Source organism: Vanellus vanellus (genome assembly GCF_965231255.1).
Source record: "Vanellus vanellus genome assembly, chromosome: 12".
Taxonomy (NCBI): Eukaryota; Metazoa; Chordata; class Aves; order Charadriiformes; family Charadriidae; genus Vanellus; species Vanellus vanellus.
In genome coordinates, this window is record NC_138917.1 from 23,142,081 (window position 1) to 23,167,437 (window position 25,357).

Sequence of the window (25,357 nt, forward strand, 5' to 3'; positions counted from 1 at the left end):
CTCTGTGGAGTCCCCCTGAGCACAGAATCACAGAATCACAGAGTTTTCAGAGTTGGAAGGGACCTCTAGAGATCATCTAGCCCAACTCCCCTGCCAAAGCAGGATTGCCCAGAGCACATTACTCAGGACTGCATCCAGGCGGGTCTTGAAAATCTCCAGAGAAGGGGACTCCACCCCCTCCCTGGGCAGCCTGTGCCAGTGCTCTGTCACCCGAACCGTAAAGAAGTTTTTCCGCGTATTTGAACGGAACTTCCTGTGTTCTAACTTGTGCCCATTGCCCCTCATCCTGTCACTGGGAACCATTGAAAAGAGCCTGGCTCCATCCTCCTTCAACCCACCCTTTAGATACTTGTATGCCATAATAAGGTCTCCCCTCAGCCTTCTCTTCTCCAGGCTAACGAGTCCCAGCTCTCTCAGCCTTTCCTCATAAGGCATATGCTCCAATCCCTTAATCATCTTAGTTGCCCTTTGCTGGACTCGCTCCAGCAGTTCCCTGTCCCTCTTGAACTGGGGAGCCCAAAACTGGACACAGTATTCCGGTTGTGGCCTCACCAGTGCAGAGTAGAGGGGGAGAATGACCTCCCTCGACCTACTGGCCACACTCTTCCCTATGCAGCCCAGGATTCCATTGGCCTTTTTGGCAACAAGGGCACATTGCTGGGTCATGGATAATTTACTGACTACTAGGACCCCCAGATCCTTCTCCTCAGAGCTACTTCCCAGCAGGTCCACCCCTAACCTCTACTGGTGCTTTGCATTCTTCCTCCCCAGGTGCAGGACCTTGCACTTGCTTTTGTTGAACCTCATTAGGTTCTTCTCTGCCCAGCTCTCCAGCCTGTCCAGGTCATGCTGGATGGCAGCACGGCCCTCTGGGGTGTCAGCCACCCCACCCAGTTTGGTATCATCAGCAAACTTGCTGAGGATACACTCTGTCCTCTCATCCAGGTCATTAATGAATATATTAAACAAGATTGGACCAAGTATTGACCCCTGGGGGACACCACTGGTTACAGGCCTCCAACTAGACTCTGTGCCGCTGATCACAACCCTCTGAGTTCTGTCACACAGCCAACTCTCAGTCCACCTCGCTGTCACCTCATCTAGCCCATACTTCCTCAGCTTCCTAATGAGGATGTTATGGGAGACAGTGTCAAAAGCTTTGCTAAAGTCAAGGTAGATGACACCTATGAAGGAGCCTACATGACAGCGTTAGGCCTGCGAGCTGAAATGATTCCCACCTGCAGAGTGATACCAGCCCATACATTTGGCACGATCCCAAGCACACCTGCCATGGCCTACCTTATCTCTTCCAGCAGCCCACATGGCACCAGGGCTCTGGCCAGCTCCATCCCTCCTGCTGGCCCAATGTTATTGTTCTGCAAGCTAACAAAAGAAACAAAAGCACTGGAGGGTTATTTTAGAATAAAGCTGTAACAAAAGCTCATATTTAATTTGCCAAGGAGATAACTGCTACATCTTTTGAACCAGCACCCTGTGTCATAACCTGGCATCCTTGTAGGTTTGTTTTAGCGAAGGGGCTTGGAAAACACGGAGGCAACACTGGGGTCCACCAATGTGGCTAGCACATCACATAGCTCCTGTTGCTGTCAACGGCATTCAGCCCTAAGGACATGCAAATTCAGTGGATTTGCTCACGCTCATAATGAAGGAGCCCAGTCAGCCAGTCATCGGAAAAGCAAAGGCTGCATAATACTGCCTGGAGTCTGCCTCCAGCTCTGTGCACATGAGATCGGTTGGAGATGTGTGAGGAACAGCCTTAAGAACAAAGAGCAGATGGGAAATCTCATGTTTGCAGATTTTCCAACACCTTTCCAGTGAAGACAAGAACTTATCCAGAGGACCAGTCTCCCACCACAGGGATTCCTTTTCTAAGTTATCTTCTGACAATACCTTAGACATAGGCTGGAAGACACACCACTAGGCTAATTGAGCCCAGTGAGCTCTTCTAGCTCACCAATTTCTTGCTTTGCTACTGTAAAACAGTACAAGAAAGTCCTATGTGTTAGAGCCCTGGAAAGACTTCTATAAAAGGTTTAAAAATATAATACCACTGAGTTCAGGGGGAAAAACGACTCAGAGGTGCCTGAACAAAACAGTGAGGGAAGGCAAAAGGTGCTCATATTTATGCTTACATTACACCAGAATGAGAGGGCAGCTAGAGGCATTAGAAGCTAACTTACAACCAATTTTAAGGGTTATTTTACTGTATATACAATGCCTGGGTCATCTCTAAAGTTCACACTGCAAGAGATTATGCAAGAATAGTTGATGTGACTTGATGTAGCAGAGTAATTGTGGGGGGTTTCTCAATCCTGAGACACTTAAAATAATGTCTGAACAAGAGGCAGGTGCACCGCTGTAGTCTATGCCTTTTTCCATGCCTTCTTTTCAACCATCCCACATATTCCCAGGATACGCTTTCCTGGAGCAGAGGCTGCCACTTACTGCAGGATCTTGAGGTTGGTCATGTGAGGCAGGCAGAGGGCAAGTTTCACTGCTGTCCCGTCTCCAAAAACATTCCTTGACAGTCTGGAAGGAGCAGAAATGAAATGTTACTGGCAGTGATCTACAGAGCCTCATTCCTCACCTGCATGTCACCCACATGTATCTGTGACCCCCATTTCTCACCCACATGCGGAAGGGACTATGGTGAAAGGAGCTAATGTCTGCGATTCAAAGGACACTAGGAGTGGGAAGAAAGAACAAGGCTTTGTAATCCTGCAGCAGGAGTTAAAAGGGGAAGTAAAAATGCCTGGCACTGTACTCAGGAGCACACTGATCGCTCTCTCTGATCCAGCTGTCCTGAGCTGGAATTAAACCGAAATTGCAATTTTTAATATGTGCCCTTAGTCCAGTACACTGTAATCTGAAGGTTATACGAATAGCTCCAGCATTTTAACCGTAACTTCTTCTCATGCATTCTTTTTTTAATTTTATTTATTTAATACGGCAGGGCACGCATGTTCAATAAACTGGTCTGGAATGGAATGACTGATGATACATCTGGCTGAGTAAATGCCCTTTTTGCAGCCATATAGATTAATTTCTATACACAACACAGGCACTGCACAGCCCATATGCCTCTGGTACTGGCTGTTAAACCACAGTTTCAGTTCTTCCCCACTAACACAGTCTGTAAGGTTCTTGGGAATCTCTGTGAGATTCCAGTGAACAACCAATCCCCAAACCTCCCACACCCAGCACCACACATTCCTACCCCATGTACCTGTGAGATTTTACCCTGCTCTCAAAAGAATCGGTGGTAAAACTGATTTTGGCTTTACTGGAGCCATATTAGATCTGGTTTCTATGTCCTGATTTTTGCCCAGCTTCCTGAAGGGACCTTGGAAACGACACACTTACATTAGCTCCTCGATGCGCTTGCAATAGACAAGAGCTTCCATCAGCTTTTCCCCTCCAGCAGGACTAGGACTGTTCCCCGAAAGGCTAAAATAATCATGAAAGACTCTCAGTCACTGAGCAAGAACCAGAACACTTTGCTTCACATATTTCACTGTTTGCCTGGCTCAATGGGAGACTTGGGTCACCACAACAATGGGCTACGGCGGGCTGCAGTGGTGTGTCCAGAGACACAGGTCTCTGGAAAATGGCCTGGGGATTTGTAGTGTGTTTTTGTCAAGGTCTGAGTCACTTCTGCCCCTGCAGGTCCCAGGGGGAAAGAGCAGTTTTCCCTCTCCCAGACAGAACTGGGAATTCCCTTGTCTTGTTCCAAGTAATTTCCAGTTTTTTAGTTTCAAAAAATTCCAAGGCATACTCCAGAGCTGAGCCTAATAAACAGCCTGGATGCTCTAATTTCTGCTCCCCTGGAGTAGAGACAGTTTGAATCCATGTCTCTGAGAGCCTTGTCTAGAGACTGTGTCCTCGCTTTCACAAATTATCGATTTCACCCCTACTTCCACTAGTAAAAGAAAGCAGTGTACCAACACTGGGGGCCACCACACTGGGAACCCTATACAGCCCAAGGCAAGGCACTGCGTGGATCCGAGACTTGTACGATTCCCCACAAGCTTGCAGATTTACCTTCCAGGATGCAACTGAGCCAGAGATCTCTGCATTCAAACAGCGAGCGAGGACCAGAAAATGCTCACTGCTGTCTTTGGGGGTGACTGCACGAGGACATGGCCATAACCTTCACTCTCAGAGTCTCTGCACTGGCAGAAAAAGTCACTGCCAGGCCCAGCTGTACAGGGGGAGGGCAGGAGAGGGAATACCTTCCATCAGTGTGGTAGATTTTGTATCAGGCCTTCAATGACATTGAAAAGGCTGGAAGGTGGAAGATTGTGTAAGTGAAGGTGGCACTGAGCTTCCTACAGAGGCCTCCCCAGCAACTGTGGCCATAACTGGAATCGCTGCAAACAAAACAAAGGGACTCACTCGATTCTCTTCAGGTTTTGCATTTCCAGCAGGACAGCAGCTAGATTTATCAGGCCTGGATCTCCAATCTTGTTGTGGCTTAAACTTTAAAGAAGAGAAGAAAGGCTGTGTTGTAAAGAAAAATGCTAAGCGTCGGGCAAAGTATGAGATCTTATTTAATGTCTCCCATCTGCTGGATAACACCTCTGACCTTGGCAGCAGAATGAAAGAGCTGCTTGTCTCAACTATCTCGTGAAAGACTAATAGCTGTTAATGAGGCTTTAAAAAAAATTGCAAAGAGCAATCAAAAATCACTGGATCTTGTTAATGGGTGGGAAATTACTTCAGCCAGAATACCAAGACAGGCAACAGCTGGTTAATATTTTCCAAACCGCTACAGTGAAGAATGGACAGAATCTGGCTAGAAAGCGTGACAGAAAAGCAGAGCAAGCCTGGCGTAGGCTCTAGATTCAGATCTTTTCAGAGTGAGGAAGTGCTGGGTCCAAGGCTCTCCCAGGAGAGAAGGGGGCTTCAGGTCCTCTTCTGGATCCCAGGGATTCCAGAGAAGATTTAAATCCAGACGTTGTTTAATACATATTCTACGTGACGGCAGCAGAGTGGGGTTAGACCAAATTCTCCTCTTCTGAACATCAATCTCTGATTTCCTCTAGCCCAAGGTACCTCATACACAAGCATTTTGCAGCCTCCCTGCCTTTGTTACATCATGTATAAGCACATCTGGGTCTCGCCAAATGTTGGCACTAGTGGTCACCTCTCTGCTGTGAGAGACGGCAAGAAAGGAGAAACTTACTTGATTTCCTCCAGGTAGGGCATATTCCTCAAGGCTTCTGCAAGTCTGGAGCAGCCATCACTACCAATACTGTTATGGTTCAAGCTGGAAACAACATCCCCAGGGAAACAGACACGAAGCTAGTGTTATTCAATATCACAAGCTGGGCTGGAGGCAAGCTGCAGTCACATACTTACATAAGCCTTTTCAGAGATGGCATTTCACGAAGTCCCAGTACAAGCTTAGGAATTGAAGCACTGCTGAGTTTCATGTGGCCCAGGCTAAAAGATGAAATAACACAGGAACAACTAACTACCCACAGGCAGTCATGCGAGCACTCAGAGCAGAGGAGAGCAGAACAACGGTGGAAGAGAAGTCGGAGTGTATTCTAGTCCCTGAGAATGGTTTTCAATTTTATTCTCTAGTGCAATTCTACTGGACATGTTTGGATCCTAATAAAATACCAAGAGAATCCCAAATCTCTGGAGCAAGAACCCAGCCCCCCATGGAGCAAGGTGCCACCACTGTGACCACAAGATGGCAAAACTCTCAAAACAATGACACACATTCCCGTGGCACTTTGTAACAGAAGGATGACTTACATGTGTGTGCCTGCAAAAGCCATCTCTGTATGCAGGCCACCAGATTATCCTCCAGGAGTGAAATGCTGGCTATGGGATCGCTGCACGGGAAACACTGCCTCCCAAGTGGGACACGATCCATGCAAAAACCAGCTACCAAAACACTTTGTTTCTCCACTGGACATTCCCTGCCACAGACTACAGATCTCTGTCTCTCTCACTCATTGTTCATTGTAAATAAAAAGGAATCATTGCTTCTTTCCTATCTGCAGTCCTCCAGCCATCAGAAAAATTACATCTGTCCACAGTACAGGCAGAAGACAGGCTGCAGTTTAACTAAAGCTTCTAGAAAGACCTGACTACCTCTGGACAGCCTGGTAACAAAACACTCACTTGAGCTCTTCAATGGCCTGGCAATTCTGCAAGCCCATGATCAAGTAATCAATTCCAGTTGGCATAATACTGCTAGAGGTCAGCCTGCAAAACAGCAAGGATCAAATAAGAAGGTCAGGTCTCTGCACACTGAGAAAGAGGAGTTTACTTCACTGACAAGCAAGCTGCCCCATCCCAAACCCCAGCCAGCACAGACATCAGGGACCAGTAAGTTTGGAGAGGTTTCCACACCTCTTGCGTACAGGACTACAGGGACTAGGTAGTTGAGAGACGTTCGCATGATGTGGATGTACCAGACCAGCGCAGTCTCTGCCTGGGCCAACCAACCCCCAGCATTTCCCTGGGCAGAGATGCCTGCCTCTCGCTTACAGGCAGTTGAAGAGGGCTGTGAAAAGGACTGAATCCTATTCATACCAAAAAAAGCTCTTTTACACAGTAGGGTAGTATAAAATTACCTGAAATGTAAACAAGAGCCAAGGTATCAGTCTCAAATTGCTTTCACTTCAAAAATGGGGAAGAGAAAAACACTTCAAAACATGCACAGAGTGCCCCTATAACCACCTTTAGCACGAACTGCAGAGAGCTGTTGAGTTCACAACCTGGACATGGCTCAGGGGAGATCACAGAGCTCATGGCCATGTTCCAAAGTGTTTCAGAGAGGATCGGGGTAAGGCGCAAAGTTGAGCAAACAATAAAGACGTGGAAAAGACCTCGTCTGGGGACATACCCAAACTTCTTCAGTTCCGGAAGAGGTAGTAAAATCCTGACTAGCATTTCTGCTTCATCGTTGTGGAGGTCAACATGAGACCATCTGCAAGAACAGAACAACAGATCTGGGCTATGTCCACCTATGACAAAAGGTCTGTACCAAGCCCACAACCAAAGCACATCAGTGCAGGGACGTTAAAGAAGTGCCACAACACTGACACTTGCCAAGGTCCCATGGGAGTTCCCAACCGTGATAAGAGACTACAGGTTATCTGGGCACAGGGAAGATTTAGATGTCTTCAAAGGATACCCCAGGAAGCCACTAGGTCTATGGGTCTTTTCTATTTTCCATCCAAACACTCCAAGTAGGGGACCCAGTAGGCAGGGACTGGGACCTTGCACTGGCCTCTCCCCTGCCTTGCTGTGTGCTCTCCTGCACACACAAGGACAAGCTACTCCCTTCCCCAAAAAATGCTCTACAATGCCTGGCAACTCACCTCAACTCCTGAAGCTGAGCGCATTTTTCACGAACCATTTGGTAGAAGCAAGTGCGCTTGATTTCTGGCGTGTACAGATTCAATCTGCAGGATACAAACACACAACACAACTGTCAGTGATGATCAGCAGATGCCCGCTGCAGCGTCTGATGCAGGCTTGAGAACAGATCAGAGCTTTGCAAGTGCCCTCCCTGGGCTCTCCTGCTATGTCCCACCTACACCACAGTCCACTGCAGAGAAACACAGCCCTTTCCCAGCTGCGCAAGACGACAGCTGCCTTCTTCAGCTACACAAAGGGAAAAAGACCCTAATGCTGTTCCTTCTCTACACATTCATGCAGAAACCAGCGTGTCTTAAGAGTTTTCAAAGTCCTCATGTCTCCTGAGTGCTCCTTGTCCTGTGGGGAAGGTAGGTAGATTTTTTTACCTCGTGCAGGTCCGGTATGGGCCTGAAGGAGGGTGGCCTGAAAGACACATGCACGTGAATGTTCCTTCTGCATGTGTGGCACAGAGGCCCTCCAAGACCGAACCCATGGAGACCAGAGCCTCAGACACTCTGAATGTATTTTTCATCCCATGATGAGTTTCAGAACAAGCAGAAAATAATGACAAATAGGCACTTTCTCACCTGCAGGTGAATGATTCCACCTTCTCCAGGCAGTGCGGGAACCTTATGCCTAATTGGAAGAGGGTTTTATCTTTACATATCCTGGAAAGGTAGAGATTAGAGAATATCATAAGCTTGTGAACTCTTGAGGGAGAACAAATGCTATTTCCCAGAAGAAAAATCAGGAGGACTGGACAGCACAGGACTATGCTGGTGCATGAATGCTAACCACCCACCTCTGAAGAGGTTTGCAGTATTTAAACTAGTTCCGAAGCCAGCCTAATCTGGGCACCCCTTCTCCCAAGGGAGACCAGGAATGTGGTCTCCTTTCTGCTACACCTACTAAGGTGTGCGACCACAAACCTTCTAATCACTTCTACCTGCCAGACATTTGGGTCAAACTTGCTTCAAGTTGGCTAATAGCTTACAAATGCACTGGAGACAGAGACTAAAGACCTGAAGAGCAAGTTAAAGTGCTGGCTTTGATCCCATTTCCTCAAAAACATTAGGCTAAAAGAAAGTATCTAAATGATACCAGAACTTGAGATGCTACTTACGTGATCTCAGTAATGTTTCCACAGGCCTGGACAGCCAGCTCAAGAAGGTTTGTGATGCTTTCTTTACATACCCATGGCTCTTCTATGCTGCAAAGCAGAATATAAGCAGCTCTGCTTTATTCACATGCATGGGTCCACCCATGGATCAGCAGCTGAGTGTTCAGCACTCTAATATACATGGAAAGGCTGCTTTGCTCATCAGCGGAATGTCTACATAGGAAATAGGCTGCAAACTGGGAAAAAAAAAAGAGAAGGAGCCCAGCTTCCCCAAAGAGGAGAACACAAACATGAACTTCCCTCCTGCCTGCCTACCACTGACAGCAACGAGAGGGAGCCTGGCCCTTGTGCTTTAATGCAACACATTTTGGGAGAAGTGAAGTGTTCATTACTCAGGTGCACTGCAGGATGCTTTAGAGGGCGACGAAGATGACGGCTGGGGTACCTCTCCTATGAAGGTAGGCTGACAGAGTCGGGGTTGTTCAGCCTGGAGAAGAGAAGGCTCTGGGGTGACCTTATAGTGGCCTTCCAGTATCTGAAGGGGGCTAAAGGAAAGATGGAAAGGGACTTTTCACAACGGCATGTAATGATTGGACGAGGGGGAATGGCTTCAAATGGGAAGAGGGGAGATTTAGAATAGACGTTAGGAAGAAAGTTTTCACCATGAGGGTGGTGAGCCCCTGGCGCAGGTTGCCCAGAGAAGCTGTGGCTGCCCCATCCCTGGAGGTGTTCAAGGCCAGGTTGGACAGGGCTTGGAGCAACCTGGGCTGGTGGGAGGTGTCCCTGCCCAGGGCAGGGGGTTGGACTGGATGATCTTCAAGGTCCCTTCTAACCTAAACCATTCCATGATTCTATGATTTTATGACACAGTAGGAATGTGTTCACCAGAATTAGCAATCTTCTTTGTAAAGCAGGTAGAGGTCTACAGAGACAGCACTGTTTATGGACACAGCTTTACACAGTGCTTAGTAGGAATCAAGGAGATAAAGCTGAAATACCAATTACTTAGTCACCCATGCAAATTTCTCAGGCCAACACTACCTGTCTTTGGAAGAAGCACAGTTCACTTTTGGTTTTGATTAAAGGAGATCTTAGATGATCAGACCAGCCTCAGAACAGTATCTAAAACAGCACAGTGACACAGTACCTGATTTTCAGAGGACCCAGATTTTTCTGCAGTGAATGCAAAAGTCTCTCTGCAGCTTGGACTGTCACGTTGTTATTTGAGGATCTAGAACCAAAGGTCATTGTAATGAACAGCTGACAAATGAGCCCAGCCAAATGGGTCCAAGCAGCCGTTAACTCACATGTACTCTGTCAGACCAGTGGACTTTTCCAGGAGCAAGCACAACTTTTCCAAGTGCTCTGGCTGAAAGTTGCACTCTGTGAGTCTGAAAAGGTGCAAAAGAAAATAGTCTTAGTTCCTTACAAACAGTTCAGGCTTTCTGATGCAGAAATCTCAGGCATCTCCGCAGAGAAAGAAGGATGGCACCGAAACCTCAAACGCCTTGCAGGGCTTCCAAAAAAGATTGTGGCAACACCTCAAAAGCATCTTTTGAGATGTTCTGATACTGCATGTGTGTATGCTAATGGTGCAGCTTTTTGTGACAGGGACTGTAGGGACACCTACAGGTTCCTACGTGAGGAATGGTCAGTGGGGAAGCAACGAGAGAAAGGGATGGGGATTCTCTGTGATGTGAGAAAACTCTGCTCAGAAAGTGAATCAAAGTAAACTTATCTATTAGTGCAAAATATCACTGTGCAAGGAGCTGGAGGGTGCAAGAGGTTTTGTCTGCCTTGTCCCTAGGAAAAGGACACCACCTCTGTCAAAGAAATCGCCAAAAGGAATCTGTACCGTTACCTCAAAATCTTTCTTGGGTCATCTCTGCTTGTCAACTTGATGATTAAAGTTGCTTTCGAGCACAGACTGCACAGAGAAGACACACGAGTGTAAGATTTGAAGGGAAAATTACTATTTTTCCCAGCAGTCAGAATTTAACAATACATCAAACTGCACAATGCAACACAGCACAGCAGTGACAGAAGTACCTGGCCCAGCTCACCTCTCCCTACAACGGCCCAGGGAAATGCTTCAATAAGTTTTTGCTAATGCTAAATTGGCATAGGGCAGCACTGGTGGCTGGAGAAGCAACCCTGATCTGCCCTGCTTCTGTCTGCCTCCTCCTGTCCCTGCACACTCTGCCAAGCTCTGGGGAGAGCTAAAAAAGGAGAGCCACCTGCTTTAAAATAGCCCAGCCAAAAGATTCAGCACCCACATTTAACTGCAGGAATGAATGGAAGTGACCCTGGTTAAATTTGGTTCATGACAGACCAACTACTCTACGTGAACATAAACACTGATAAGGGCAGATCTGCAGCACAGCCCAGCCTTGTGACTTGAATCCGTGAGAAAAAGCAGTTCATGCCAGTGCAACAAGCCCAGAACCCATGGGCTATTTTTGCCAGAGAGGAAAGGAGATAAAGACGCAAATCCAAGTAAAGAACATTGGAAATTGCTTTCAATAGACTCACTCTGAAATCTCAACAGACTGAAGTGAATTAGGGACCACAGTTTTAGAGAGCAAATGCTGACTCCTGCCCTGAAGTTGTTCATTTACAGACACATATGTGACAACAATTAGCACAGCTGAATACCTGTGTCTTTAAACACAAAAATGGCTTGGCCCCGCGGAACAACTGCTCTGTAGCTTCCTCCTTGGCAGCTACGTTTGGCCAGTAGAAACAGACATAAACAAAAACTTTGCATGCACATACACATAAAGATAGTTGAAAATGTGGTCCTCATCATTATCACCTGAAGATCACAAACTTTAGGATAATTAAGAGGAAAACATGCAGGAAGAGTCAGGAATTAGGTAAGGAGAAACACATACCTGACTTGAACTTCAGTGGTACCTCCAGATGTGGCAAAGGCATTTATGAGATGCAGAACTCCATCCTGAGAAATCTGATTATGGCTGAGACTGTGGAGAAGGAAGGTTTTTCAGGTGTTAAGACTCAGGGTTGTCCCTGGGCTCCTCAGCCACAGTGGCAAAATCCAAGTTGCCAGCAAAGGCAGAACAGTCCGTGGGGTGCTGGGCCCCTTCAGCTGTGCTAAATGCACCAAATCGCCCCAAGACACAGCACTGGTGACTTGGGCAATACAGCCAACTTCTAGCTTGCCTCTTTGCACTACAGAGGCAGGCGAAAGCTGGAGTGGTTGCTTCCCCACCAGAAAGGGAAGGGTACATGCTGGAGTAGGGCATAGCTAAGCTCACAGCACCTACAGGCCTTGAGTGATTCAAAGAGGACAATGCACACAGAAAAGTGATGAACTGAAAACTCAGGGGACTGGGTCAACTTCTGTCACACTACTCTGGGCCTTGTTATCACCTGCTGATGTTAACAGAAAGACTTACTTACTTCAGCAGGTTTTGGATCAGACCTTGAGTCACCTTGGCCTGGAGGTCTTGAGCTGTGCTCATGGCTCACTCAGACCTTAACTCCTAAGGCAGGAGAGGGCAAGAACCATGACTTCACGAGGGACTGCGTGAACACCTTTCTACCAGGGCACCTCACATTCACAGTTACATTTTCTTACTTGAGGAAACAGGTAATGGGCACTCGATGCAAGTGGTCCAAGAGACATCTCAGGCCTTCATCTCCCAGCTGATTCCTGGAGAGACTGAAAGGCAGAAGAACAAGGTGGCCAACTAAAACTCAGCCTTTTAAGCAGCAGTGCTTCTCTGAGAAGCTTTGAAGGAAAAAGCCAAACTTCCTGGACTTAAATCCCGGCTCTGCCATTAAAGGTCTGTTAAAACAAACTGCTGCCCTACAAAACTATCATCTCATGCATAAGCTCCAGAGCAAGCTCAGAGGAAAAGTTCTGAACACAAGCTCAGAGCAGAGCTCATATGAAGCAAAAAATGCCTCGAAACAGCTACAGAGCGAAAATCCCAAGGAAGACATCCCACCAGCTCAAGCCCTCTTAATATTTATATAAAGGACCTTTATGATTACTAACCAATTTTATTTCCAAATAGTCTGAATGAGCACACATACACATGCAGACAGGCTGGGAATCCCCAGGCAATGTTGAACCATGCCAACCCAGCTCTCCCTCCGTGACTCGTGTTCAAGGTCATGGTCACAATCCAAGTCCCACTTACTCTACTTCTGCCAGCCACCCATGCTGCTCCAGGACTCTGCAGAGCTCATCTATCTGCCCCGGACCGATGGCACAGTCCGTCAGCCTGCATACAAGACAGCAAGAGAGTTAAAGCACGGCCAGCAACCAGGCTCAGCCTGAGCAGCGAGAGCTGCCCATCAGCAGTCGTGTTTTCACACCAGTCTCCCCGCAACATTCGCTGAGATGAATGCCCTTAGGCGTGCCAGTGTTTGATACTTCTCCTGACCCCTCCCTGAGGTTAGTAATGACAAACCCCATGTTGTAAGTAGGAAACAGGTCTTTTCACATTTTTTTGCCATCTCCTTGGTGCCTACTGGAGAGATGTTACAATTGTCCTTACAGGGGCACCCAGCACCATCACTCCCAGAGAGGCTGCAGACACGTGTCACCAACACGCTGAAGCTCATATGGAGACTATCACCCAGAATTTGAGGCACACATTTGGAAAATGCGTTAGCTAGGGCTCAATTCAGTTGCTTGTGCAGCAGAATTTGGTGCCGCGCAAGATGATCATGAGTAGTCCAGTGGGGACCCAAGAAGGGCACAGGCCTCTGTGATCCCAATGCACCTCAAAAAGTACTGAGTTGCACTTAGGCAGCTGAGTTGAGCCCTAAAGCTTCAGCTACTAGCCCAAGCTCCTTGACTATCAGCCCATAAGTTCTTCATACAAGAGGAGATTTGGCTACCTGCACTAGTGTTTCAAACCTAATCAAAACAAGTGAATTATAATTAAGTGTCATATCCCAGTACCTGCAGGATGTCTTTTGGCTTCGCGTGCTTGCTCCTAAATGCAAAAAAGCATTTTCACTTGACCTGAAGCAAACACAAAAGACAGTCCTTCAGCAACGCTCTTCAAAGACAACAAGCTTTGTAGTCCCCTTAAAGCTGAGCTGCTGGCCACCAAACATTCCGAGTGCCTTACCGGACTTCTACCAGCCTGATCCGCTCACAGAGATTGATGGAGTTGAGGAGGAAGACAGTGCAACGTGGGGAAAATGTGTTGTTCCTAATACTGAAAAGGAGGAGAAAGAAAGAACAATGAAATCGTCTCCCAAACAGAAAGGTTCCGATACACATGGCCCAATTTTCCCATTGTTTACTTTGAGGTGCAAGAGGCTGGATCTGCCCCATTTAACTCAAGATCAGTAAGCAAGGATCTGAGGTTCTGAGCATTGGCACCCAACATTCCTTTAACCAAAGGAGAGTCTCCTTTAGTCTCCTTTGACTAAAAAGGAAGTACAGAGAAAGGGTTTACACTGAACAACTCCTCTTTAGGGCTACTGGACAAGACATACCCTGGACTGGAAGCAACCTCCTGAGTGAGCAAATTCAGTCTCTCAAGACACTGCAGCTCCTCCATGCTACAACATCTCAAAAAAGATGGCCAGGCTCCTTCTGGCCTTTTTGTCCACATGGTGGGAGTGCCCCAGCCCGTGTTAGCAGCTCTCTAGCCCAAATTCCCAGCCTAAATGGCTGATATGCTGCCAGGAAACACTTTCAGTGTCAGGTGTGGCAGGATGCCAGATCCCTGCAGGGGATCCCAGAGCTGTGAGATGCAGACCATGCACACAGGTGGTGTGCCATCAGGCTGTGTCAACCATCAAGTCCTACATCTGTTATAGGTGCTGGAAGTCATGTTCCGTGGAACCTGCTAAGTGAGGATTATCTGGGATGCTGTGCCTAGGGCAGGTATTTCTCCTCCTGTCCTCTTTTTCCCCCTCTGTATATCATTAAAGAAAAATGTTCAGTGCTGCTTCAGTTCTAGAAACAAGACAGACAGGAATGGGTACGAAAGAGTTTCTGCATTTTCTTTGCCTAGCTAGTTAATCTACAATTACTGATTAATGCTCCTAAGATACGCTGTGGTATTAGCGCTTTCCAAACCAATCTTTCATGGCAGCAATCAAGGCAAGGACCCCAAACATTACCTCAGTAGTGTCAGATGACAGAGGTATGGCAGGAAGCTCAGTAATCTCTCAATGCTCTGGTCACTCAATGAATTTCCAGACAGACTGTAAAACATGGAAGGAAACAAATTCCAAGAGAAACTAGGACAACCTGTAAGTATTTCTATAAAATCCACATGGACATGCACACACACATGTGCATGGGTGTGTTACGGGCAAGTTCTGAAAAAGTACATGTCCAGAAACGTCCTGAAAGTTGGGTGAGATTTAGTCCTTATAGGCTGACCCTATAAGTGTTTCTCTACATCCTACAGCCAATTAACATTCCAGTTTTAAGTCTTACTTTTCCATTACTGTAAGTTTTTTAAATGATGCTACTGACATATTTCCTGCATGCAATATGGATATTATCTTATCTTTATTTATCATTACTCCATTTCTGTTGTGAGCAGTATTATTCTAATTTTCTTAGTGCCCAGCTCCTGTCTGGAGTGAGCAGCTCTTGGTTTATGGCATAGTGGGCCAGGTGCTCTTGCTCTGGCTATACTGCAAGCCAGGGTCTGGAGAAGTAGATAAAAATACTTGTGTATAGGCATACGATTGAGGAAGACTATGAGAACACATACGTGTTCTGGGGCATTTACACACAGACGTGGTAGACTTAGGAGAGGCCAAACTGAAGCAGAGAGGGCAGTGGAAGGCGTGGGTTTATCTAAACATCTGGGTGAAGTTTTGTGGGGATATCTAGGAGGCTGTGGTGAGAGGAGAGCCGATTTACACTAGCTGCTAAGCTGAACATCCACTCTGTATCTGCAGGTTGGGGAGACAGGCAGGCAGGCAGGCAAGGTGGCCAAGTGCACAACACTTACTCGATTTCTGTCAGCTGGGGACACTGAGCCAGTATCTGGCACAGCCTGGTCACATCCTCAGGACCCACCGTGCAGTCCCTGAGACTGAAGCAAACAAAGCACACAGGAGCTAAACATTTCCCATGACCACGGTATGGCAACATTCTCCTCATAGCCCAGAGCCTCACATCTTAAGGCGAGACCTATAGCAACCCTCTCGCTTCCACTACATATATTTTGCTACCCACAACCTAGGACCAAGAAGTCAAAACCTGTCACAACCAGAGAATTTCACCAGCTCTGAGTTGATTCCAGAGAGCCAGTCCACCGAAATACCATGTTACTTTAGGTGTTGCCTCCCTAGAGCTACATCATTGGTACTTAAATTGTCTCAGGAGACTGGACAGCGTCTTTCCCTGCTCAGCACTGTCTCAGCTCTCCCAGAGCAAGACTGGGAATGGCGCCTCCTATGTCCTTCTCCAAGAAGAAGATCACAGAAGCCTTCCTGGGTGACAAACCAGCAGGTCTCCATGGGATAAATGTAGTAGCCAACCAGATCTGTATCTCATTATTTCTGGGTAGAAGCTTCCTCTGCAGGAAAGCTTGCCCTCGAGCCCGGGCAAGCAACAGATGCCCTATTTATTTTCCCATATAGGCCTGCAGGGGTGGACATCCCAAGTCTGTCCCAAAAGGGTGTATTATTCATCCAGCCACCTCTGGCATATCACTGTGTCCCTCCAGTGACCACCAAGTACAAATACCTGTGGGCCTGGGTTGATGCCAGCTGGCTGAATCTCTTTGAGGCTTTGCTAAATTGCATCAGCCAAGACCTTCTCCTATGTAACCAAGTACTATTTTGGGGACTGGCCTCCTTGACCAGTTTCAGCAGGCAAGAGGATCGAAGAGAGATATATTAGAGATGGACCTTTTCCAGTGGTGTCTCATGTGGAATGACAGGATATAAGCAGAGGAAAGAAACGTCTGCTTTCCAAGAGAGCTGAGTCTGCCCCCGCAGGCAGGCAGGGCACAGGACAGCTCTCCGAGGAGACACAGCTGGAGGGATCGGGTGTGTTCCACACATTACACTACAGATACAGACCCCCCCCAGCCATCCCTTCCTACACTTCTGGGTGACAAAAGGAAGCTGAGGCTGCCATACCGAAAACACCGTCCCTTTGCTTCGTCCTTGGGATGCACCAGGAAACTACTTCTCCATCTGCTGGTACTTCTGACCCTGGGGAAAGAAGGTTTACCCCATGAGTTGCGCTGATGTTATTGCCCCGATGTAGCTGACTCCTCACACTGCAGCTGGGGAAGAGGGTGAGGGAGGTGGTGGCAGTGACCTCATGTTCCAGTCTGCCTTTTCCCACCACCTGCCAGAATTAGCTTCACATCACCCTCTGAAGATAAAAGGCCTTATCATCCCTCTTCCAGCCTCCAGAGAGTTCTACATCTGCTCAGCACTTTGGGTGTTTGCTCTGCCCTGGCCCAACAGGCTCCATACCTGCCATCTGCTCCATACGCTCAAGCTGCTGTCAATCAGGCATGGAACAGCTCACCCCACTTCCACCACACTGACTGGAGTCTGGAGCCAAATGGCTCTTTAATTGGCACACCTCAGGGACTCACACATCACCATCTATATAAGATGTCATAAGGAGGAGTGTGAAAGGCTTAGACAGATGAATGGGTATGATCTTACCTGATTCTTTCCCAAAAGGTTAGATGAACCACCTGCGCGTGTCCTAAGCTGTAACCAGAAAAGACCACAATTGGGAGGGAGTTTGAAGACATGCGCTCCTGTATCACTCCTCAAAAACCAGAGCTTGAGGTCTTAAATAGCAAAAAAATAGGAAATGTATTCCTGGCCATACCTGAGGTTCATTGTCTTAATGTGTTCCAACGTAGATAAGGACTGAGCTAAGAAAAACACAGAGTTCAGGGAGATCTGGTTGTCATTAAGCCTACAGGTAGAAGAGATGAAAATCAGCAAAGCAATTTACACTGCGTCACCCCATAACAGCGATCCTTGCCCAACACTCTCAGACACTGCTGCTTTGCCACCTTCTGCCTGTGTTTCCAACTACAGTTCTGCAAACGCAACTCACTCCAGTATTTTTTAAATTTGTCCCTCACCTTTAGAGCTCAGAGAATCACAAAATAATTGAGGCTGGAATGGAACTCTGGAGACGATCTAGTCAAATTCTCTTGCTCAGAGAAGAATTAGACGAGAGCAGATTGCTCAGAACATTGTCCAGCTGGGTTTTTAACATCTCCAAAGATGGAGAATGCGAAATCTGTCTGGGCAGCCCGTTCTAGTGATGCACCATCCTCCCCACACAAGTTTTTTCTTATGGTTAAATGGAATTCCTTGTATTTCAGTAAAACAATGCAAGGCAAAACCAACTCTTTGGCTGTAAGTGCAGCTGTGGCAGTACAAAACCCACACTAATTAAGACCATGCTCAGGTCTACTGTATCTACTGTGACCATGGGCAGTGTGCTTGATGCTGGAGGAAAAAAACAGGTAACAGTAGTGTGTTTTATTGCATTGATGTGAAGAGAAGCTGCGGACTGTCAGTAATTGGAACAGTCTTGGCTTGAGAACAGCTCAATTGATCCAACAGGAACAATAAATATCTCTTTCAATGCAGCAAAATAGTGCTATACTCCTTAAGCCACAGACCTGTACATTGCACTTGCAATGGGAGTGCCAGGTAAAACACCCAGATAAACATAAGCCACCACTGCAGCTGAATTCAGACTCCATTGTTGAAGCTGGAGCTCCCCAGTGTTTATCTTCTAAAGACTCCCATCTCAGGAGAGGAATGACTGATCTCCCTCCTGATGAGGAACTGGGAGAGCAAAAATTCAGTGACCTACTAAAGATTTCAGCCTGTTTTAGAAAGCAGGTGCCACACCTGCATGCAAGACCACCTGCCTCCTTCATGGAGGACTGAGTACATAGCCTCTTGGGCACTGAGCTCTATCAAGCTTCAAGCAGAGTCAATCTCTTCTGGACTAGAGGTGGGGACAGACCAGACAGCACAGCGGATCTACCCTCAACAGACACAGAATATAACTGCACTTGATCGTGAAGGGCCCTTCCCAAATGTGAACTGCACTTCCACAACCAATACTCCCACAAAACCGCATCCATGAGTAAGGAGAAACAGGAGCTACTCACTTGAGAGAACTTAACATTTTCAAATTCGGGAGGAACTGAAACAGCTGCAAAAGTCCCTTGTCTCCCAGACAATTATTTGAGAGGCTAGGATTTAAAGAACGGCATTTAATTTTCATATTAAAAACAATAGACACAATCAGTTCTTAGTAATTAGAGCTCTGAAAGCGAAACACAGGCACCCTTATCAAAACAACACAGGCACTACCCCTCTCCACTGACAACTAAAGCCTACAGGGAAACCAGAGACTGGAATTAACCAACACAAGAGAGCCAAAAACCCAGCTCAGGGCTCATCCTTTCCTCATGTCCACCCAGTGATGCCTCTGGACTGACAGTGCTTTTTAATGCAGTTACCAGGGACTAGAAGTCCACAGCACTGAGAAATGATCAACCTGGACAGGCCCAACAGAGGAGCCACGGGTTAGTCCTGGAGAAGGACATTAGGCTCTGATATTGGAGCCTAAGGGTTACAGTGGGCTATGGACCATGCGGGATCAAGGGACATGATTGCTTAAAAAGAGCAAAGGCTAAAAGTCTCTTCCACAGGCTGTCAGGCCTAAGAGAACAGCCAGCCCTTTGGTGGTGGTACCCAGACGACATGCTTGTGCTGGCCCTCGTTCTGTCCTCAAAACCTAGGTGTGAGCGTGTGTGTTGGCCAGCTGTCCCATCAGGGCTGGGTCTTCTCATCTTTTGGTGTCAGCAACCAGGATGACTCCCCACACACAGGGCTAACAGAAGAAAGTGCTTTGGTGACAGAGGTCCTTGCATACCATATGTGGGATCACCAGCCAAAACACAAGCTGCCACCTTCGTTTTAGGTGGGTTTCTTCATGCTGTGCAGCTTTGCTCCCAAATGGCCCAAAGGCAAAAATGACAGGGCAAAGTTTTACAGCTTTTGAAATACCTGAAGGCAGGATAAGTCATCAAACAGCCCCTTTTTAGATTTATATCCTGTTACCTTTGCCTTAAGAGAGCACCAGAACTGTATGTCTCCTTGGCAAAGGATATTAGCCCACGTAAAGCCATGCCTTTCATAGGGCTATGTCTTTACCACATTCTCCAGCACTGCAGAACACACACAAAAAAAGAATCATTTTCTCAATATCCCAAAAACCTGCAGATAATGACCATAAGAGTTAAGGACTCACTCCAGCTCAGAGATGCTGCTACACTCCTTCAGGACTGCACACAGCTTCTCCAGGTCACTGGCTTGAAAATGACTGTCTGTCAGTCTAGGGGGAAAGAGAAAGCAATAGTCCAGCTCTGCAGAATTGCAAACAAGATTATAAACTTCAGTCCTTCAGAAAAACAGAGACTAAACAAGGAGATAATGGTGAAAAAAAAATCCCCTTGAAATATCTTGCCCTTTTTTTTTTATCTGCAACAACTGATAATTTGTATTTTCAGCTTTTGTCTGCAAACAGAGAATGAAGAGACAAGGTAAAGAAAACTTGTGGCACAACAAGGTCCTGGTTAGAAAGCTTTAGGCACAACTTCTCCCTTCCTCACTGCAGCCTACAAAACAGAGAGATGCACTCTGTGCCGGAGTGAGAGCATGATCTGATATGCGTCTGAACACAGGTCCAGCTTAGAATGCATTTCTCCAAATGAGCAGAGAACGCCCCCAACATCACAAGCTCTGTCACTGCCAGCTCCAATGCAGTAATGCAGCAACTGCAGCCGATGCAGTCAGCAACCACACAATCACCATGCCTGTTCTGTGGTTGAGACAACCCACAATCTATTTTGACCCCTGTAGAAGACCAGCCACTAACCACAGAGCTTCTAGTGCTGCAAGCTGGGAATGTGAGCACAGTGACTAATGACTGACTGATGGGGCCTTTACCAGCTCTCTTGTGATTCACCATGCAAACTTGGAGATGCAGGTTACATCAGCTATAGGATCCGGAGAAAGGACATGCAGGAAATACAATGAAAATTTGCCATGGTACCTTATTGTTTTGGGGGCAGTAGGTGTCTGGTTTTCCTCTCCATATTGTTGGTCATCAGTAGAGAACACGGTCTCTTCCCTAGTAAGTGAGCACAAAACCAGACAAGGGTAAACCACTTACACTTTAGCAATCTGGCAGGTCCCTGGGGCCACCCTGGGTCTAGCCCACACTCACATCTTTGCCAATAGCAAGCTCTTCTTTCTTTCAGTGATTAACCAAACACTTGAGCACGCAGGCAAGCGGAGAGAAAGGGAAAAGAGAGATTTCTCACCTAAGCTACAGTTTGATGGAGAATTCAGCTTTTGTCTAAACATGTTTTGTGAAAAGAGTTCATGTCTGTGCAAAAAACTGACTATTCGTAAATAAACAAAACATCCAAATCCTAAAATATCTGAGTTTGAAGTGTCACCTGGTGCCTTAAAGGAGTGTCTCAGGCTGCCACTCTCTTTCAAGCATAGCCACAACAACTAGGTTGCATCCCACAATAGCCCTGCTGTTCCTCCGTAGCTAAGAGGTGGGATGCAGACGTACTGTGGGAAATGCTGTTTTACACGGGGCTCAGTTCATGGAGAACAAGGGCATAAAGAAATGAACCTACAGCTCCAGGAGCAACCGAAAACCATCTTCAAACAAAACATTTGGGTTGAGCTGCTTTGACCCATAATATTCTGAGGGGAAAAATAAAATTCCAAATTTATTTCGATTTAGGAGTACCATGATCCAGAATGCATAGCATAGTGAACTAGACAGTTTTAAACATGCAGGGATCTCTGAATCTTTTTGGAATTTGGTTTGGAGGTGTGGGGTTCACTTCTTTTTTTACTGTTCACTGTTATCAGATAGCACAGCTGTCATTAAACAGCCTGCTTTGCTTAGGATGCTGTGGGTTGAAATGTCCCCTAGAGACATAAAACGCACTCAAACACTACAGAAGGCAGTGGACAACTTCCAAAGTGGCTAAGAAAATCAGGAGAAAGTACTACATTTACATTCAGAGGGGAGGAGGGGCAAGAACTGCTTGAGATGAAGTGTCACCCTTGGTATCTAAACAGGATAAGAACTAAAAACAACATTTGTGCACACACTCTACCTAGGAGAAAGGGAAGCAAACTCTCTGTCTTCTGTAAACCTCAGGACTGCAGTCTCAGAACAAAGGCTGTGAAGAGAAGGAATCAATCAATGACACATTTTGGTTATTTACACGACTTCTTGTTTTAAGAATGCTTGATTTTGCTTTGCAAAACTCTTTGGTGACACCAATCACTTAAAACACTCCCAAAGCAAGCAAAAAATAATCTCCATTAGTTTTAAATCAATATCAGATGACCCAGTTTCTCTGAACCATTAGAGAAAGTACAGACAAAACTGTTAACACTTGAATTCCAGGGGGCTTCCAAGGGAATGTAACAGGGGGAGAACTTCCAACTTCTCTCCAGGAGATGTCACCAGTTCTCATACTTCACAGAGACCCTGTCTCCAAAACTTCCCAGGCCAGAGAGCAGGAAAGAGTCAAAAACTGCCCCCACGCATGAAAGGACACAGTTTTGTACCTTCTCAAAATATCTGGCTCAGATAAAATCAGCTTACAGCAATGTATTACCGAGTGTCAGTGTTAGTAATCATCTTTGGGCACCCCTCACAATATTGAGATGCTGAAGCGTGCCCAGCAAGGGAGCTGGTGAGGGGTCTGGAGCACAAGTCTGATGAGGAGCAGCTGAGGGACCTGGGGATGTTCAGCCTGGGGAACAAAGGAGGCTGAGGGGAGACCTTCTCGCTCTCTACAGCTCCCTGAAAGGAGGGGGTAGTGAGGGGGGGGCAGTCTCTGCTCCCAAGAACAGGCGATGGGACAAGAGGAAATGGCCTCAAGTTGCGCCGGGGGAGGTTTAGATTGGATATTAGGGAAAATTTCTTCATGGAAAGGGTTGTCAAGCATTGGAAGAGGCTGCCCAGGGCAGTGGTGGAGTCGCCATCCCTGGAGGGATTTAACAGAGGGGCAGACGTGGTGCTGAGGGACATGGTTTAGTGGTGGACTTGGCAGTGTTAGGTTGATGGTTGGATGCGATGATCTTAAAGGTCTCTTCCAACCATAACAATTCTATGATTCTATGTTCTTCGTCCACCCTACTTCTGAGGTGACTGAACAAAAATCTCAGAACCTAACCCGCAGACTTGTATATTGGGATTAACTTCAGGAATGATTCAAGACCTACATACCTGACTTGTACCTCCATCATCTTCTGGCAGGTATTTACTGACTTCAACAGATTGCAAACGCCATTGACAGAGAGGCGGTTTTGACTAAGACTAAGGAAGATAAAAAAGACAATTAGCTGGTCACTGAAATCACACAGGACTGTCCTAGGGGAAGCAGACATCAGTGTGCTGCATGCATGAACCCATTTCATTTCAGAAGCAGCATGGTGGAAAACATATAGGATCACTACTCCTGCAGAAGTGGTTTTAATGAAAGGGCGATTCAGCTGCATTTAGACCAGTTTCCACACCTGATGCTCTAAGTTACCAACTTCAGCCTGAACAGTCTCATGGGCTGAGTCTCATCCTTCCTGCAGAGTGCTCAGAGCTGCTTCTGTAGCACTGGTCTGCGTGAGTTCTTTGCCTCCTGGATCCCTGCTCAGCATCTCTGTATGGTCCTTGCCAGGCTCAAGAAAAGAGGGCAATTTGGGTTTGTACAAGGCAACACTTACTCCAGCTGCTTTGAAATTGATATCCAAGGGAGGCTTTCCAGCAGACAACCACAGCCTTCATCTCCAAGCTTGTTACCTGACAAACTGAGGCATTTCCCAGTTAGTGGGGACTGTTTTGAACAGTATAAACAACAAAGCCTTCAAAATCTGCTTGCTTTCCCTTTCCTGAAATTGCTCTTTTGCCTGAACTGTTTTTCTGTCCCAGATCAATCTTCCCTGCTTATCTCTGCATGAAGCAACTTCAGACAAGAGTTTTATCCCTAAGACAACATGATTCATGCTTTAGCTCCAAAACCATCTCACTTTAGAAAATCTAAGTGGGAGTACAAAACAATAAATCAAATGAGCGAGTGTTTACTGTCCTCCTGCAAGGAAGAAAGGAAGGCAGAAAACACTGGGTGACAAAGATCTCCAGATCCCAATTCAAATCAGTGAGCTAGAAAACTGGGGGTTGAGGTGCAGCTAAATTCAGGATACAGTCTGTACTGAACTGAACTGTCTTGCAACAGGTATTTCTGCATTTTCCAGGGCAGACAGGCTAGGAGGAGAGCTTTGCAGCCAAATCCAGGTGTCCTCATATTCAGGCAAATAAGGAAAGGTAGGGATGATACTCATTGTAACGTGCAGGTTATGAAGTGGACCTCTTGCCTTCCTCCGCCCACTTCTCCCAAGAGAGCTGTATGGCTTTGGAAGACGAAAGGGACCACACAGAAGCAAACTGTGTCCCTTTGCTGGCTCAGAGGATTTGCTGGAGGAGCTGTGCCTCTGGGATGGCTCCATACTGCCTCCAGCGTGCAGCACTGCTTCATTAGCAGGGTCTGCTCCATAACTGGCACGTCTGGTTACAGTCTCAGGGAGACAGAGGCTGCAGTTGTCATAGAAATAGAAGGCTGCTCAGTATTCATCTCCTGTTGAACCTCACCAAAAATCCCTAATCAGGATCCCACTAGACATAACAGTGTGCTGGGACCCTTCCTTGGGGTCAGGCCCTATGTTTCGCTGCCCTCTACATGTAACATCCCCTGCTCCCCGCCGCCCGCCTGCAGCCACTCAGCAGGAAGGAAAGGAGGCACTTACTCCACTTCGGAGAGACAGGGACAGCTCTGGAGAATGGAAACGATCTCCTCTGCATGTTGGGAAGACAGGCTGTGATGCTGCAAGCTGTGAGCAGGAAGGGTTAATGAGCAGTGAGGGGATGGGGGGGCCCAGGCACTTCTGGTGTTTCTCTCCAAATAAGGGCACAAAGGAGCAGTACCAAGAGAGGGAGGTTTTACTCCCTGCTCTGCCACACAATCCAGGGCATATTACTCCGTCTCTCTGCTGCAAAAGGAGTGCAGAGGGACGCACTTGCAGAGTGCTGTGCAAGTGCAATGCCTTCTGTGAGAGCCGCCTGGCACCGCCATCCACGAGAAGGGGATGGATGTAATTGTTCCCGTTGTGCAGAGTAGTGAGGGAACAAGAAGGAGGTAAGGGAGGGCCATTTCCCAGCTTTAACATGCTCAGATAACATGCCTGAGCTCTATTTCGAGAAAGCCATTACTCTCTTCTGGAGCCCAGGCAAGAAAGAAAACTATATGGCTCATGCCTTCGGCAGTTATAAGAACATATGGCAAGATGGGCATTATCAAGGGAACTCTGCCTCTCTAGGGCTGTAGAGCCCAACACACAAGAAATAAAGCCACTGGCTGGGCCAGATGGGATTACTCTTGTTATTTTTATTTACTGATTCAGGTTTATTTCAAACTTTTTGTATGTGGCAATACCCTCTGTCCTTAAGGACCAACACAGCTGCTATTCTTGTCCTCCTGTAGTACCTGTCATCTGCAAATCACATTCACCAGCAGGAATTTCAATGCTTTCTCTTACCATAACTTCACAAATCTAGCTGGAGTTGCATGTTCCTTATTCTCTTCACACCTCAAATCCAAAGATCTGCAAACAAGCAAAATATTAAGGCCTTTAATATGCCTTCAGAAAACAGGAGGATCTGGGAGCTGGTTAGTATTTTCTGGAAGATTTCTGGAAGAAACCACAAGGTCTGTGTTC

General features: G+C 46.9%; 1 protein-coding gene across 1 annotated transcript in view; it reads right to left on the reverse strand.

The window, feature by feature from the left end:
• The window catches only part of NLRC5 (NLR family CARD domain containing 5), a gene marked incomplete at its 5' end in the record, with an annotated part of 48,118 nt that overhangs the window by 6,477 nt on the left and 16,284 nt on the right, over positions 1-25,357 (reverse strand). Inside the window, 32 exons of the mRNA XM_082489650.1 lie at positions 1,300-1,383; positions 2,467-2,550; positions 3,385-3,468; positions 4,417-4,500; positions 5,207-5,290; positions 5,383-5,466; positions 6,160-6,243; positions 6,887-6,970; positions 7,365-7,448; positions 7,992-8,072; positions 8,528-8,614; positions 9,672-9,755; positions 9,832-9,915; positions 10,386-10,451; positions 11,419-11,508; positions 12,126-12,209; positions 12,694-12,777; positions 13,464-13,526; positions 13,636-13,725; positions 14,642-14,725; positions 15,490-15,573; positions 16,628-16,702; positions 17,171-17,218; positions 17,343-17,432; positions 18,655-18,738; positions 19,803-19,886; positions 20,607-20,684; positions 21,697-21,762; positions 22,821-22,910; positions 23,312-23,395; positions 24,389-24,472; positions 25,178-25,243. Of these exons, the coding sequence (XP_082345776.1) occupies positions 1,300-1,383; positions 2,467-2,550; positions 3,385-3,468; positions 4,417-4,500; positions 5,207-5,290; positions 5,383-5,466; positions 6,160-6,243; positions 6,887-6,970; positions 7,365-7,448; positions 7,992-8,072; positions 8,528-8,614; positions 9,672-9,755; positions 9,832-9,915; positions 10,386-10,451; positions 11,419-11,508; positions 12,126-12,209; positions 12,694-12,777; positions 13,464-13,526; positions 13,636-13,725; positions 14,642-14,725; positions 15,490-15,573; positions 16,628-16,702; positions 17,171-17,218; positions 17,343-17,432; positions 18,655-18,738; positions 19,803-19,886; positions 20,607-20,684; positions 21,697-21,762; positions 22,821-22,910; positions 23,312-23,395; positions 24,389-24,472; positions 25,178-25,243 (2,586 nt within the window). The remainder of the gene's footprint in view (positions 1-1,299; positions 1,384-2,466; positions 2,551-3,384; positions 3,469-4,416; positions 4,501-5,206; positions 5,291-5,382; positions 5,467-6,159; positions 6,244-6,886; positions 6,971-7,364; positions 7,449-7,991; positions 8,073-8,527; positions 8,615-9,671; positions 9,756-9,831; positions 9,916-10,385; positions 10,452-11,418; positions 11,509-12,125; positions 12,210-12,693; positions 12,778-13,463; positions 13,527-13,635; positions 13,726-14,641; positions 14,726-15,489; positions 15,574-16,627; positions 16,703-17,170; positions 17,219-17,342; positions 17,433-18,654; positions 18,739-19,802; positions 19,887-20,606; positions 20,685-21,696; positions 21,763-22,820; positions 22,911-23,311; positions 23,396-24,388; positions 24,473-25,177; positions 25,244-25,357) is intronic.